Raw genomic sequence first — 14,876 nt, 5'->3', positions numbered from 1 at the left:
TTCACCTACTTAAAGCCACAGATCAGGGGTGGCCAATAATTTCAGAAGGGGCCACATCACAAATTTTTGAAGTGGCCCCGGACCAGCATGGAAGAGGCAGGACCAGGACACTTCCATGCTCCCCTGCTCACAGACCCTGATTGGCCTGGGGATGGGAAGATAGCAGGCTGTCCACAGGCTAGATCAACCATCTTTGGCAGGCTGGACCCAGCCCATGGAAGCTCTCTTGCCTACCCCTGCTATAGATTCACTAAGACACACATGTAGGGAGGGAAATTTGCAGACTATCACCAGAGGAGATGGAACAGCAGGAATTGCTGCTCTGTGCTCAAGCCCACCTGACTCCATTTGAATACTTCATGCTGGGTGATTACTACTGAGCCAGGTATTAGGTCTTAAGAGTTGGTTAAACTTAGAACCTTTAGGACCCAGGCTGCTGTGGAGAAGCGACAAAGAGTCCTGTAGCACCTTATAGACTAACAGATGTATTGGAGCATAAGCTTTCATGGGCAAAGACCCACTTCGTCAGATGCTTGTAGAGGAGAAGGATACTCTTAGCCAGTGGGGTCACTCATTCAGTATTCTGGCTGGACACTATTTGAAAGTCTTCAACTATAGAGATGGTGGTTCCTAAATACCATTGTTACTTGCATCATTTGTCACCTTTGTATCTACCACAAATAAAACTGGAAGAAAGGAAGCTATGGGGCTGTTACAGAAACCATATTCTGAACTTGCAAAGGATTTGGTCCTAGGGAAATTATTTTTCATGGGACAAGAAACATACATATACAGCACATACTACAAATAATTTCAAACAAGGTAATACTGTACTGAGTTATGATTATGACGCTTGGTTGAGGCAGGAGTGCTGTGAGGTCAGGGTGTGGGCGTTTGCTCGTCTAGCCACCCAGCATTTCAGCCAGGGAGCAGGGATCTGCCCACTTGGCACTCCTGCTGGAGAGCAGGGTTAGGGGCTCGCTTGCTCCCTAGCTGGAATATTAGGTGGACAGAAGTGGAATATGCCCCCACCCACTTCCCTAGGCTGGAACAGGAGGCGAGTGGGTGAAACAAACAATATAATGGAATGAACACTGAGCAATTTTAACTGTAAGAATTGAAGTGAGGAGTTACTGTACTGACCTGTGTTGCTATGTGCATTCTAGAACAGCTAAGACACATGCATACTTTCATATGAGTATGTGGTCCTTCAACATAGTTCTTTTCTTAAATGTAAATTAGTGTTTACCATAGAGAAAACTGCTTCCTGCCCTCTGAACTTTTGAGAAGATTGTAACAAGCAAGCTTGTTACAGTTTTATTTTAGTCATATATGCAAAATACAATTTCTAAAGCAATAATGTAATTTAAGGGACCAATAGTCCAGATTAAGTTTATGCAAGGAAAAAAACCAAAGATATTGACAATTTCACATATATTTTACAAAATTTTCATGGCTTTACAATTACATAAACATGTGGCGAGGGTTGGGATAGGTTGGGTACAGAGGTCTTTACCCCCACCAATCAATCACTTTTTGCTAGTTAACAATACAGAACAAATAAGTCTGGGCATCAAAGAGGTCAGTTATCCCATGTATATTTTTCAGAGAAGCTAACATACATATTGTCATTGGACAAGAGAGCTCAATAAACATGGATGTAAAGGTATTTTTAATACAGTTTTTCAGAATTAGGGTTAATCTAGTAATGTGGACCTGTTTTAATACAAGCAAAAAGGAGCTACTACTTTGACTTGGAAGTTAAGGAAATGCACATAACTATGCCTAGTGAATAGTATCTAGAAATTGTAGACCATGTGATTTATGGTTAAGTGGTAAACATTGAATGCAGTTTGCAAGTCATGATTGTTACAGCTCTGTGCTGGAATCATTTACAGACTGAAATACAAAAAGGAATATAATGGAATGCAATAGATTTCTGTACTTAAAATGTGAAAAGCATTACCCAACTACAGCACTTAGCATGCTCAAAAGAAGGCTTATTTCTGGTATTCTTTATTAAAAATACTGCTGTACACATGAAGAATGAAAACAGGATTAAAGATGGGTAACATATTGGGATCATGACAGAACTTAACATACTGGTGCTTTTTAGGGGAAGCTATTGACAGCTGAATTACTGAAACGAGGGCCAAAACCAAAAAAGATACACAGGTATCCTTAACAAAACATTTACAGTGTAGTAAATACATAAACAGAATTTAAAACAGGTACAAAAATTAAAATGACCCACATCACATGATTTCAAAGGTTGTCCTTTCTGTGCTTTTGGCTGTAAAGATAGGAAGGTCACAATTTCCCACCTGGAAGGACGTGTCCTGGATAGTTTGCATTTTTTTAAAAAATATACACACGAAGCTCTTCTTTGGAATAGAAGAGAGAACTTTAGGACAACCTTCTTAATGGAATTAAAATGGGGGTAGAAGGGCTCTCCCCAAAAAACACCGAAGCAGAACTTCAGACTGCTCAAATCATTCCCAAATATGGACCAAATGAAATAAATAGAAAACAAAGCTCAACAATTATTTGTTTTATGTATTATCTGACACCAAATATTTTCTGGCTGACAATAGTTACTTATGAAAACTTATTAGCTGTCTACTTTGTTTTTTAAACCAAGTCCTGAGGTTACTAGGGGCAGAAGCAAACTGACATTATGCAAATACATGTAAGTTTGCATTCTAGACTTGTCTCAAAGAGGATGATTTGCTGGTCTAGGAAGGATGAGAATTCAAGCCCTATTTTACCCCTGCCTTAACTTTCACAAAATATTGGTCCACAAATTAAATTTTCCAAAGGTCCCCAAACCCCACAACTGAACAGACGATCCCCTTTCATTTTCAAAGAAAACAATACTGGAAAAAACCTCAGCCCGCTTATAAATTAAGCATTTCATATTTCTTCTAGAATACAAGTACTTCTTTTTTGTACAAAAGAATTACAATATGATTTGTCAAAAAACATATAAAAGACAGCTGCTCTTCCTCAAATACATGAGCTAATGATAAAAGACTGTTTTGCATGTTCACTTCTCATAGTTCCTGTTCCTTTTACATTAAAAAGAACAATATTGTGGCAATTGTTATCCTTTGAATATTAAACATTATGTTCCTTTTAAAATTCATTCAGATCAAATGCAACAATAATTGATTTTTAAACTCAACAACTGATGCTACCAAATGCGGACTCAACCACATTTTCTAAAATATGTAAAGCACGTCCCTAGTCTTCAAAGCTTTCGATGTGAAGAGAGTTGCTTTTCTTGATGCAAGTCTCAAGGCGGAGAATCATTTTAAAGCTTATAAAAGTGGACAGAGAAATATTAAAAACTTCTCTGAAAACTACAAATATTGAGAATTATTAAAATTGATGTCAGTAACATCAGTTGCAAGTGCTTAAAGTCTGTCCTGACCTTTTGAGTTTCCACATTTTCTTCATGGTGAGCACCCAGTGCTATTAAAATATTCAGTGCTGGGAAAGGATAGATACAGTCTTCACTACTGCTTTACAGAAGGAAATTCCTACATATTTGGCAGTCTTCAATATCAAAGTGTAGGTGTTTATCTTTTGCTATAAATCCCAAGAATACCCAAGTTTGGAGACACAACTGCATATCCAAATATTAGAACGTTAATGGAGGAGGAAAATTCCAGACTTTCAAGACTGAATTACTTCAGGAATATTCATGTGTTGAGTATTATCAAAAGTAATATTACTTTGGGCTAAGCAGTGACTGCAAAGGCACAGCAGATCATTATCCCTCCAGATTCAGGTTGTAAAACTTCAAAAGCTCTTGATGCCAGACAACTGCTGTGTTTAGTTAATCTTCTTAACAGTGTCTTTGCTTCTGTATCCAGTGTACAGTACCATAATAAAGCTGTGGTTCAAAGAACAGAACTTTATACAAAAATTATACTGTAAATAACCTAAAGTAATACACTCCTGAAACTTCAGGCATTTAACACAATTTCTTTAAAAAATTCTGTTAAAAAAATTGCATAAATGTAAATGCATCTGACTCGCAGGAAAACATATAAACAGTTTTTAAAGGCGCTGGTTGTGTTTAGAGCAAGCATGATATGCTCCTTAAATCATAGGTGTTTCAAAGGTTGCTATTTTGTCACTCTGTTTAGACAAGGCTTAAATGAAAGGGGATTTTATACATGTCAATCCACTGATACTTGATTTTTTTTTTTTTTAAATAAGCATCTTCTGGTTGGTTTGTTAACTAACAGTGGGTGGCATACAGAGCTTGCATACAACACACTTTTACAGATATTACAAACTAAACTGTCATTTATAGAACACAATTTCTATGAAATTATTTACCTGGTCCTTTATGCTATTCTGGGTGCAAATAATATCAAAATGAATAAATTTAGTAATATCCTCAGTGACAAAAATGTATCCCAGAAATGTCCTTGCAAAGAGTTTCCCTTAAGTATTCAATGTGGCAAAACATCAGAGATCAGAAAAGTCTTAAAAAAATTAAAATTAGTGCATATACAAGTGGAAAAAATAAAAGCAGGAACAACATGCACCTGATGTGTTCCTTAATCTAAAATAAATTCTTCACAGATAAAGCCTCCAATGGCAGCCATAGCTCTAGGATAATTGAAACATTCTTCCCTTCAAGTAACAGTGTACCTGACTGAAGTGCAAGCAGCTTTGCTCATCTCCTGTTTGTTTCCCAAATGTGAAATGAGATGACAACAACAATTCAGCTGTAGTGCAATTTGCTATTGGTTAAGTTCCTCAGCAATGTCCTGCATGCTTTCAGCAAATACTACAACTGACCATTTGCGGCTGCAATTAGTTCTTGAAAAGTATTTTCAAAGCAGCGTTTTAAATCGCTGTAAGTTACCACAAGTACACTCTTCTCGTCTCTGGAAATGAGGCTTATTTTTTCTGGCACACCAGCATCTAACTGTAACAAGAATGCAAAAGATAAAATGAACACATGTGAGAAATGGCAAAACAATTTTCTTAAAATAAAAAATAATGTTTTTTTCTAGCAAGATTGCATGTGAGCGTGACTCAACATATAGACCTAGTCACAGGTCTGACAATGTTTCACTCAAATCCTGATCATGAATCTGATTCAGGGCAAGAACTCAGAAAGAAGACTGGAGATGGGAACTTGGTCCAATCCTTTTGAAATCCCCTTTAAAAGGACCAAGCAACTAAGGATAATCTCTGTACAGACCAGAGGCACAACATTGAATTGTTGTGCAAATTAACTGACATGATCATCAAATGGACCAGTAAAGAGGGATGGCTCTTAGGCATTTTAAAAACAGAATTATAGGAAGTATCAGCACCTGACCAATACTGGCTATCTAATACTGTGATTTGTAACAGCTGACACTTGCACTTCCAATTCAAACTGGCTAGCGGCCTGAGCTTGTTTGCTCTCTGCCAGAGTTACTGCAGAGCTACAATTCATCTGCAAATTTGATACTATAACCTTCAGATTAAACAATGGCCATGAATGGCTAGCCAACTACAAAAGCAGTTTCTCCTCTCTTGGTGTTCACACCTCCACATCAGCTGCTAGAAGTGGGCCTCATCCTCCCTGACTGAATTGACCTTGTTATCTCTAGCCTTACTCTTGATTAGAACTCTTTTCTTATGCCTGTATATTGATACCTGCCTCTGGAATTTCCACTACATCTGACAAACTGGGTCTTTGCCCACGAAAGCTTATGCTCCAATAAATCTGTTAGTCTATAAGGTGCCACAGGACTTCTCATTGTTTCTGCCAGAGTTAGATGATCAGATGGTTGCCCAGCCTGCACATAGGCCTGAACATCCTGAAGTGGATGTTGTGCTACCCTGAGCACAGGAAAGGGCCTACTGACTCTTGCTCAATCTAAATATGGGTCTGAGCCTGCTGAACTGTCTTGTTGCCCTGCCTTGAATTAGGGCCTTATGGACTACTGCTCAGCCTGAACCCAGGCCAGAGCCCTATGTGTGCTGCCCCTGGAGCTAGGGTCAGGGCTTAAGTGACTGCAGCTCAGCCTGAGCATAAGTCTGGGCACTTGGACTCTGTTGCCCCACCCTGAAGTAGGGGGGCGGAGGGGACTGTTATTCAGGCTGAGCCTAGGTATGTGTACTGGAACTGTTGCCGCCCTGCCCTGAAGCAGGGCCTGGGCTGGGCTACTCCCAGTCTGCTTACTTGTAGTGAGGCAGTTTGGCCTCACTCTGACCCTCGGGGGCGGGGGAGACCAGTCTCCAACTTAGTCCAATACAAAGGCACAACAATTTCCTTTCCTTTCAAGAGTGGAACATCACATGTATGAAAGTTCACCAAATCATTCTTTAAAGAAAGAACACAGATGCCATTTACCTTGTTAAGACATGAGATAATGTGACTGAGGTCAATCCAAGGAGTACCCGCTTCTGTCACCTGATGGAAAAGATGATCCCGAAAGAGCTTCAGTAGATATCGGTCTCCAGTTTCTGACCAAGTTGGGTCTTTTTGAAATCTGATGCAAAACAAGGCTTCACATTAACAATCAAAAGTTAAAAATATTAGCGAGATCTTACACAGATGCACACACGGTTCCAGATAAACACCATCTGAATGATCTTAGCGTAGATGTGTAGCGGAGCTTAGATAACCTATTACCAACTAGTAAGTAGTATTTTCTTCTTATCCATAAAGGTGTGAGAAGCTTTACCCAGAGTTTACTTGGCTAAAGTAACCTGAATTTAAATGGTTACTGAAAAGCCCACAGAAAAGAGATTGGGAGTAAAGTTACATCAGCAAAGTTACCAACTGAATGCTAAAAACTAGTTGCATTGTTACTCGAATCTGCAATTATTTAAGTCTATGTAACTGGTTTTTATAATAGACCTTTTAGAAAGTGATAGCTATTCCTTACAAAATTATGCCTATGCAAACTCTTGAAGCAGTTTACTAGAATTACACGTAGAGATAAACAATCGCCTTGTATACATACTCTCAAGCATAATGAAATCTAAATACAACATATATGCTAAAGAAATGCAAATATATATGTTGAGACAGAAAAGAAACATTCCTAAGATTCTTATTAAAATAGTCTTGTTGCCTCAAGTGTCTTCACTTTTCACTTCTTCAGAACTTTAAGTGAGTATTCAGATTAGATCGATGACGGAAGAAATCTTGATTTATAAATTGGATTTTATACATCACATTATGAAAAGGAAGCATGGTATCTCTTACTCTGGCCTCTCATTGATTGTTCCCAATTTTGCTAGAAGCCGAAACAACCTTCCATTCTGCACCTCCTATAAAATAAGAAATGGATGATTAGTTTAAACTTGGAAAGAAACACACACACACACACACACACACACACACACACACACACACACACACACACACACACACACACACACACAAGCTTACACGCTGGTGCACCAAAACCTCATTGAAGCAGCACTAATACTGTGCAACAAAACTGTAGATACCCATCAGATTAATTTCGATGAAATGGTTTACATTTTCAAGTGCAGTGCAGTAGATTGAGGAAAGTCGTAATATTACTTTAGTACAGGCAGTCCCCGAGTTACGCGGATCCGACTTATGTCGGATCCGCAGTTACGAACGGGGATTTTCTCGCCCCGGAGGACTGGAGCGGCGGGACGCCTGGTCCCGCCGCCCACCTCCTCCGGGGCGAGAAAAGCTGCTCCCCGTCTCCCTGGTCTGCTGGAGGAGCCAGCAGACCAGGGAGATGCTGAGCAAAGCCGCGGAGGACCCAGGCCGGACCCGCGGCGCTTCCAGCTGATCTGGAAGCGCCGCGGGTCCGGCCCCGGGTCCTCCGCGGCTTTGCTCCGCGTCTCCCTGGTCTGCAGACCAGGGGGGCGCTGAGCAAAGCCGCGGAGGACCCGGGGCCGGACCGCGGCGCTGATCTGGAAGCGCCACGGTCCGGCCCGGGTCCTCCACCGCTTTGCTCCGCGTCTCCCTGGTCTGCTGGGGGGAGGGACGCAGCTAGTGCCCCCCCCCCCCCCCAGCAGACCAGGGAGATGTGGAGCAAAGCCCGGGGCCTGTGGTAGAGCAGGTGGGGTGCTGCCGGTTGGTCCCGCAGCACCGCTCCTTGGCGCTACTGGACCAACCCGGCAGCACCCCAGCTGCTCTGGCCCAGGAGTCCTGATTCAGCCGCTGCTGATCAGTTTCAGCAGTGGCTGAATCAGGATGCCTGGGGCAGAGCAGCTGGGGTGCTGCTGGGTCGGTCCAGTAGCGCCAAGGAGCGGCCGCGCTACTGGACCAACCCAGCAGCACCTGAGCTGCTCTGCCCCAGGCGTCCCCAAGTCAGCCGCTGCTGAAACTGACCAGAGACTGACTACAGGAAGCCCGAGGCAGAGTTGCTCTGCCCCGGGCTTCCTGGAATCAGCCGCTGATCAGTTTCAGCAGCAGCTGACTTGGGGACGTCTGGGGTTCTTAAGTTGAATCTGTATGTAAGTCGGAACTGGCGTCCAGATTCAGCCGCTGTTGAAACTGATCAGTTTCAGCAGCTGCTGAATCAGGATGCCAGTTCCGACTTACATACAGATTCAACTTAAGAACAAACCTACAGTCCCTATCTTGTACGTAACCCGGGGACTGCCTGTATTACGAAAGTGGTAATACTAATTTCATTTCCTTCCTGTGCAAGTCTCAGTGTCCAGTTTTTCCAGTACTCACACCAGATTTCTGCCCCAGCAAGGGCTAGACTAGCAGCTTCATTGCCTCATGGAACAACAATGCAGACTCCAGCTACCCCATTTGTATGGGATACCGTATGGTGGATATTTTAATAAAAGTAGACTGGATTCTAACATGGAGAAGCATGGGCCTGGACGCCAAGTGCTCAGTAGAAGAAAATGTTGTCTCCTAGTGTATCAAGCCTCTCCTCTCTTATTTTGGTTATTTAGGCATTTAGTTTTGATTTTTTTTAAACCGGCAATCATTAGTAAAAGGTGTTTGATAATACCAGTAAATCAGACTGCAGTCTAAGGCCTAGTTTACACTACATGGGAAGGTTGAAGTAAGATGGGCAACTCCCGCTATGTAAATTAAATAGCTGGAGATTTAAGATATGGCAACTGCAGCTATGTAAATTAAAATCATACAGTGGGAGGTCAATGGGAACAAATGCTCCCATCAACTTGCCTTACTCCTCATGATGAGCAGGAGTACCAGGGCTGATGTGGGCATCCTTTGAGTTCAATCAGGTGGGTCTATACTACACCTGCTAAATCAAATCCTGTAGATGAGTCCTTTATGAATAAATAGGATCAGATACACAACCAATTTGGACACAAAGCACATCTGTCCACAAGGAAAGCTACAAACAAATGCGTATCAATTAAAGAAGTCCTGACACCATCCCTCACAAAGACATCAAAAAAACCCACAACAATACAAGGTACAGAATCACTGCAATTTGAGTTTTTTTAAATTACATATACAGCTGATAATCCATTTCACGCACTGCTTTGCATCCCCACAGAGTTTGACAGAAAAAAAATATTCTGGCTGTATCCCACTTTACAATGCATTCTGGGTACAAGCACCTTTTATTTAAGTGAAGGCTTTTCAAAGCAGGCTTCCAGAAGGATAAAAGATTCCAATCAACAGCCATTAAGGATCTCAAGACTCAGTTACTGCCATCCACACTCATGTGGCATAGCATCTTACTCCACACACAGTGCCACTGATTTCAGTAGGATTACTTAATCTGAGTAAGGTTGCCAGAACTGGATCCAAAAATTGTAATACAGTGGTGTGACAAACTGACAAAAGACAAGAAGAAAAGCAATGGCAAGATTTATACTCCTTAGTCTCCTGGAATACAGTGGAGTAGTTTACAATAGGGATGTTAACTAATGATTAATTTACTAGTTGAGTAGTCGATGGAATTTCCATGACTACTTGACTAATCAATAGGCACTTCCTCATTCCTCCTTTGAAATGCACAAGAGCCTCAGCTGGGGACTCTTGCACATTTCAAAGCTGGCATGCCTGCTTGCAGCCCAGAGTCAGTGGGACTTCCTGCTGGCCACGGGCTGCAAGCAGGCGTGTCAGCTTTGAAATGTGCAAGAATCCCCAGCAGGGGCTCTTGTGCATTTCAAAGCAGAAGCGCTGTCATGGAGCCTGGGGTCAGCGGGAACTCCCCAACTGACCCAAGGCTCCATAGGGCATTTCCCCGGAACCCGGGGTCAGCTGGGAAGTCCCCAGCTGATCCCGGGCTCTACATGCCACTGCCACTTTGAAACGCTGCTTCAGCATTTCAAAGCAGCGCCACACAGAGCTGACCTCGGGCTCCATGCAGTGTTGCCCCTTTGAAACACCGCCGCAGCATTTCAAAAGGGCAGCGCTGCACAGCTGAGCCAGGGATCAGCTGTGAGGTGCTGCAACTTTGAATGTCACCTTGGTGTTTCAAAGCAGCAGCGCCGCACGGAGCAGACCTTGGGCTCCATGCAGCGCTGCCTCTTAAAGTGGCAGCATTACATGGAGCCCAGGGTTAGCTCATTGCGGTGCTGCTTTGAAACGCTGAGACTGTGTTTCAAAGGAGCAGCATTTGCTCATTGGATAGTCAACTAGTCCTTAACATCCTTGGTTTGCAATGCTTCCATAACTGCATTAATCTCTGATTATGGAGGGGCAGTGGAGCCTCCTATTTTGTTCATCTACAATGTTTTGTATACAGATTATATATATTAAAACAATAATCGGCATTATTACATAGCACATTTTATCTATAGATCTCAAAGCGCTTCACATGGTTGGTCAGTTTTATTATGTCCATTTCATAGATGGGCAAACAAAGAGGGAAGGGACTTACTCACTAGCCAGGCCAGTGAGAAAGCCAGGTCCCCTGAATCCTAGTTCAGGACTCTTTCCACTAGGCCATACTGGTTCTTTTCAAAATCTCAAAGTGGGTATTGGGATTATAAGAAACACGACATAGAGAAGTGAATTAAGCCCTTAAAACTTTAATAGCCTGCTTTGATTGAATACTTGAGTTATTCCATGTTCTGTGACATGACAGGAAAGTAGTAAAAGGCTCCTCCCATGTACCTTGATCTGAAACTTCTTGGGGACTTGTAGTAGGAAGAATCAAACCCTCTCTATAGCAGTATATGTAACAACAGGGAAGTATACTTGCCCTTGAAGTTTATAGCCGATAATCAAATTCAGTCAAGGCATGTATTGCTAAGTAGAACAGTATGAACTACTGATTTTGTCTATGCATGAGACACAGCCAGTAGCTCTACTATTTTTCATTTGTTTGAACAGAAATTAATATGGGGCAAGGAGAAGATTCACAGAATCTGAGTAAACAAAAAAGTATTTATAATTGTGCCAGTTTCTAATACAAACCACTGAAAATGTTTTGATGGCTTGTAGACTATATCTACTCAATCAGAAAAGCACTCCATTCTATAAAGGTAAAGATTTCAGTGCACAGTGATTTCCTATTGGCTTTTTCTAAGGCTGCTGGTCCAGCAGAATGATGGTGCTTCAGCTAATCGCCAAGTTAAAATGCCTTCATCATGTAGTGACCAGGTCTCAGAGGACAGGCCACCAGGCTTTTATGTGTACAATCAGTTAGTATCCTTCTAGCTTGGATTTGGAACAGGATTCAATTTTTAAAACTGTAGATCTATCACTCCTAAAGGATGCCTATGTTAAAGATTTTATTAATGAATGATTTACCTTTGCAAGGTCTTCCTCTATAACATCATTTCTCATCTGAGCAGCATCCAGTTGAGTATAAAATCGTGCACCAATCATAGGCATGATATCGTTTACACTGCGAAGCCTATTCTGGTCAGACAGCAAATACCTACCAAAAAACCCAAATGGATTAATTAAATACATCACATTTCCATAGAAATGCCACCATATTGTTTTAACCAGATCCTATTTTCTACTGCAGATGCAATTTTATGCACTCAACATGCATCTGGCTCTGAAGCTGCCATTTTTTTTTACGTAAACGTTAAGCAGCAGCATTGAAACGGCAGAGAAAATGCTCATTGAAACTTACCTATATGCTGTGTTTCCAGTCAATCATGGAGAGAAAGCACTCAGTATACTAAAGAGTACTCACATGGCAGTGCAGAAGTAGATCAATGTCAGAAAGGGCAGGATTAAAAGTAGGAGATATATGCAGATTGTAAATTTTCAAGTGCTGTATTTTCAAATGAGGAGCAGGGGACAAATACTCCCATTTTTCTCTCTCTGACTGTAAGGGTGGGTGAGGAAAATAGTGACTACATTTATGAACATAAAAAACAAATTCTATTTCTCTGGTCAGAAAGGCAGCAACCCTATTAATGAAAAAAACGGACAATTTCAGGAACTAAAGTGTGCCTATCGTTTGTATGAAGAAGTAGAACACAAAAGTTAAGATCTTGGCATATGAATAATTGGATTTGAATGATTTCTCTGACTCTTGAAACATAATTTTATTAGACTTTGATCAGAACACCTTAAACCCAGTTTACAGCAGGAATAGGGAGTTCATGTTTACTATACACACACACACCCCACAGAAAATATATAAAGTTGTCTCTGAATAGTAAGTGTAATAACATGTTCTGCTGTCTCATTTTAGCCACTATGAAGACAATTCTGTACCACTGTATCCTGTAATTTTAATTTGAAATTATTTTAGACACTGTACATAATTTAAATTCTTATTTGTATCTCTAATATGAACCATTCGTTTGGTACCTTCAGTGAGATATAATCTTGCATTTATGATTAGCTTCTAAAACTAACAAATTTCCTTCAAATTTAAGTAGCAGCAATAAAGACAGGCTTTAATCCATGTTATGATATTGAACTTACAAAATCAGATTCTTCAGATCAGAGGAATAGTTGATTGTCACCAGTTCCATAGCTTTCTGCAAATTTTCTCTCTGAATTCCTGACAAAGAATTGCAAGCCAACGCCAACACAACTTTCCCTAGTGAGATCAGATCTGCTTGCTAATAGAAAAACAAAACATAGCTTTATTATAGCACTTTGAGAAAGGAGACAGTATTTGCAATAGTTTTTTTTTTAGAGTATCTAAAATTAGTACTTTTTAAAGTCCACATACTTTATCGATAGAATTTTTCAAGATACATTTAGAGTGCACAAAACAGAAGTTTGAGTAGCAACTGGTTGGAATTACATGCATCATTAACAACACTTAGCATCTAACAGTCTATTTCTATTTTGCAAATTAAATTTTAACAAATAGAATTCTGCCTTGGCTCCATCTCGAGTAGGAAGAGATCAGATCCTCTCGTGAAGATCAGAAGCTTTAGAGAAAAGAAACTCCTTTTTTTTTTAGTCACCCACTCCACATCTACCCTAGCAGAGTGAATGAACTGGTGACAAAGTGGACAAGTCTTACAGCTATAACTTACTGGATGATTTATTATAAGTTATTTGTTATACCAATAACATCCTCTCGTGAATGTGGTTTTTAAGTGAGGCAGTAAAACAGCAAAGCCATGGTATTCTGCATATAACATAAGTGCACCTACATCAATTGTCTTGTTAGGCAGTGTGGAAAATAGTAAATTAAGACAAGACAAAGCTTTAAGGATTAAGGGAAGCCCTCAAATATATGTTTTATTCATTTCATTACAATTGGTCAAGAATTTGTTGGCAGGTTTCAGTGATCTTTCAGTCTGAACTGTGAGCATTTCTATATAATTAGAGAATCTCCAGACAGAACACATTAGCTTTACGAGATACAATAAACATTGGTATACCCTAAGCAACCTGGGAAAAAGAAGTATGACTTATACGAACAAAAGGGATTGGGAAGTTACTTACCTGTATAGAAATGGATAATCTTTGATATATGTGTATTTGTATGCATATTCCTCGTTAGTTGAATGCACATCTAGTGCGCGTGCATCAGAAACTTTCTAGGTACAGACTAACTTGGCTACCTCCTGAAGCTGTCTAGTCAGAAGCATTCATGGGGCAGCACAAGGGCAGTGAGGGTACATGTGCATCTTGCAACCCCACTGAGCTCAGTTCCTTTACAACTACCTGGCATCAAGACTCTGTAGCGAGGATAGTGGGTGGGATGTGAAATATGGACCACACATCTCAAAGACCATTCATTACCATATAGGCCATTAACCATTTTCTTCCTCAAGTGATAGCCCACATACATTTTCCATGTCAAGTGGACTCCCTAGCAGTAGCTCCTAGAAGGGCTGTTACGAGTATCTGTAAAAATAGATTTCAAACAGACCTTCTAAATCTTGTATCCCAACCCCCTGCTTGCCTTGTATCACCCCCTGCTTGCACTCATGCATAATGTTTTGTGAATGGATGGATGATCAAGTTGCTGCTCCATAAATATCCCAAGTAAAAAGGGGAACAAAAGGAGTCAGAGGTGGACTGAGCTCTGGTGGGCTGGGTATGCACCGGTTGGGCACTTACAAGACTACTAATTGGTAGCATGATATGAGATGGTTTGTCCTTTTGCACAGACAAGACAAAAAAACCACAAAGTGATTTTGGGAAGGATTTTATCCTAGTCAAGTAGAATAAAACAGCTCTGCATACATTTACAGTGCACAGTTTGCTCTGCTCTGGTTTGTCCATGTGAGACTTGGGGAAGAATAAGTGGATAGTTTCATTAATGTGAAATTCAGACACTATCTTAAGAAGAAATATGGGATGTAGTTTAAAAGACTCTGTCCTTATGAATGATGGTACAACATTCTTCTGCCATCAAGATCTGCAGTTTCCTAACTCTCTTGGAAGATGCAATTGTTAAGAGGAAGGCCGCTATCATGGAAAAGTAGAATAAAGTGTATGCAGCTATTAGTTGAATGGATGTCCATAAACTCTGAAAAGGCCA

At 40.8% G+C, this 14,876-nt stretch overlaps 1 protein-coding gene across 6 annotated transcripts in view; it reads right to left on the bottom strand.

Annotated features, from left to right (window-relative positions):
* Positions 1-2,000: 2,000 nt before the first annotated feature.
* PAN3 (poly(A) specific ribonuclease subunit PAN3) overlaps positions 2,001-14,876 on the bottom strand; it is a 115,519-nt gene continuing 102,643 nt past the window's right edge. For 5 of the 6 annotated variants that reach the window (XM_075919221.2, XM_075919222.2, XM_075919223.2 and 2 more), the window contains 5 exons: positions 12,851-12,990; positions 11,711-11,840; positions 7,232-7,296; positions 6,371-6,509; positions 2,001-4,948 (listed from right to left, as the gene is read on the bottom strand). In XM_075919221.2, coding sequence (XP_075775336.2) covers positions 4,808-4,948; positions 6,371-6,509; positions 7,232-7,296; positions 11,711-11,840; positions 12,851-12,990 — 615 coding nt within the window. In that variant the 3' untranslated portion in view covers positions 2,001-4,807. Of the gene's footprint in view, positions 4,949-6,370; positions 6,510-7,231; positions 7,297-11,710; positions 12,243-12,850; positions 12,991-14,876 lie in introns of those variants that run through there. The other variant, XR_012900724.2, reaches the window with a different exon arrangement.

This window comes from Pelodiscus sinensis, chromosome 1 (assembly GCF_052426305.1).
Source record: "Pelodiscus sinensis isolate ZL-2025 chromosome 1, ASM5242630v1, whole genome shotgun sequence".
Taxonomy (NCBI): Eukaryota; Metazoa; Chordata; order Testudines; family Trionychidae; genus Pelodiscus; species Pelodiscus sinensis.
The sequence above is the reverse complement of the archived record's forward strand: the minus strand, read 5'-3'. Positions and strand labels throughout refer to the sequence as shown.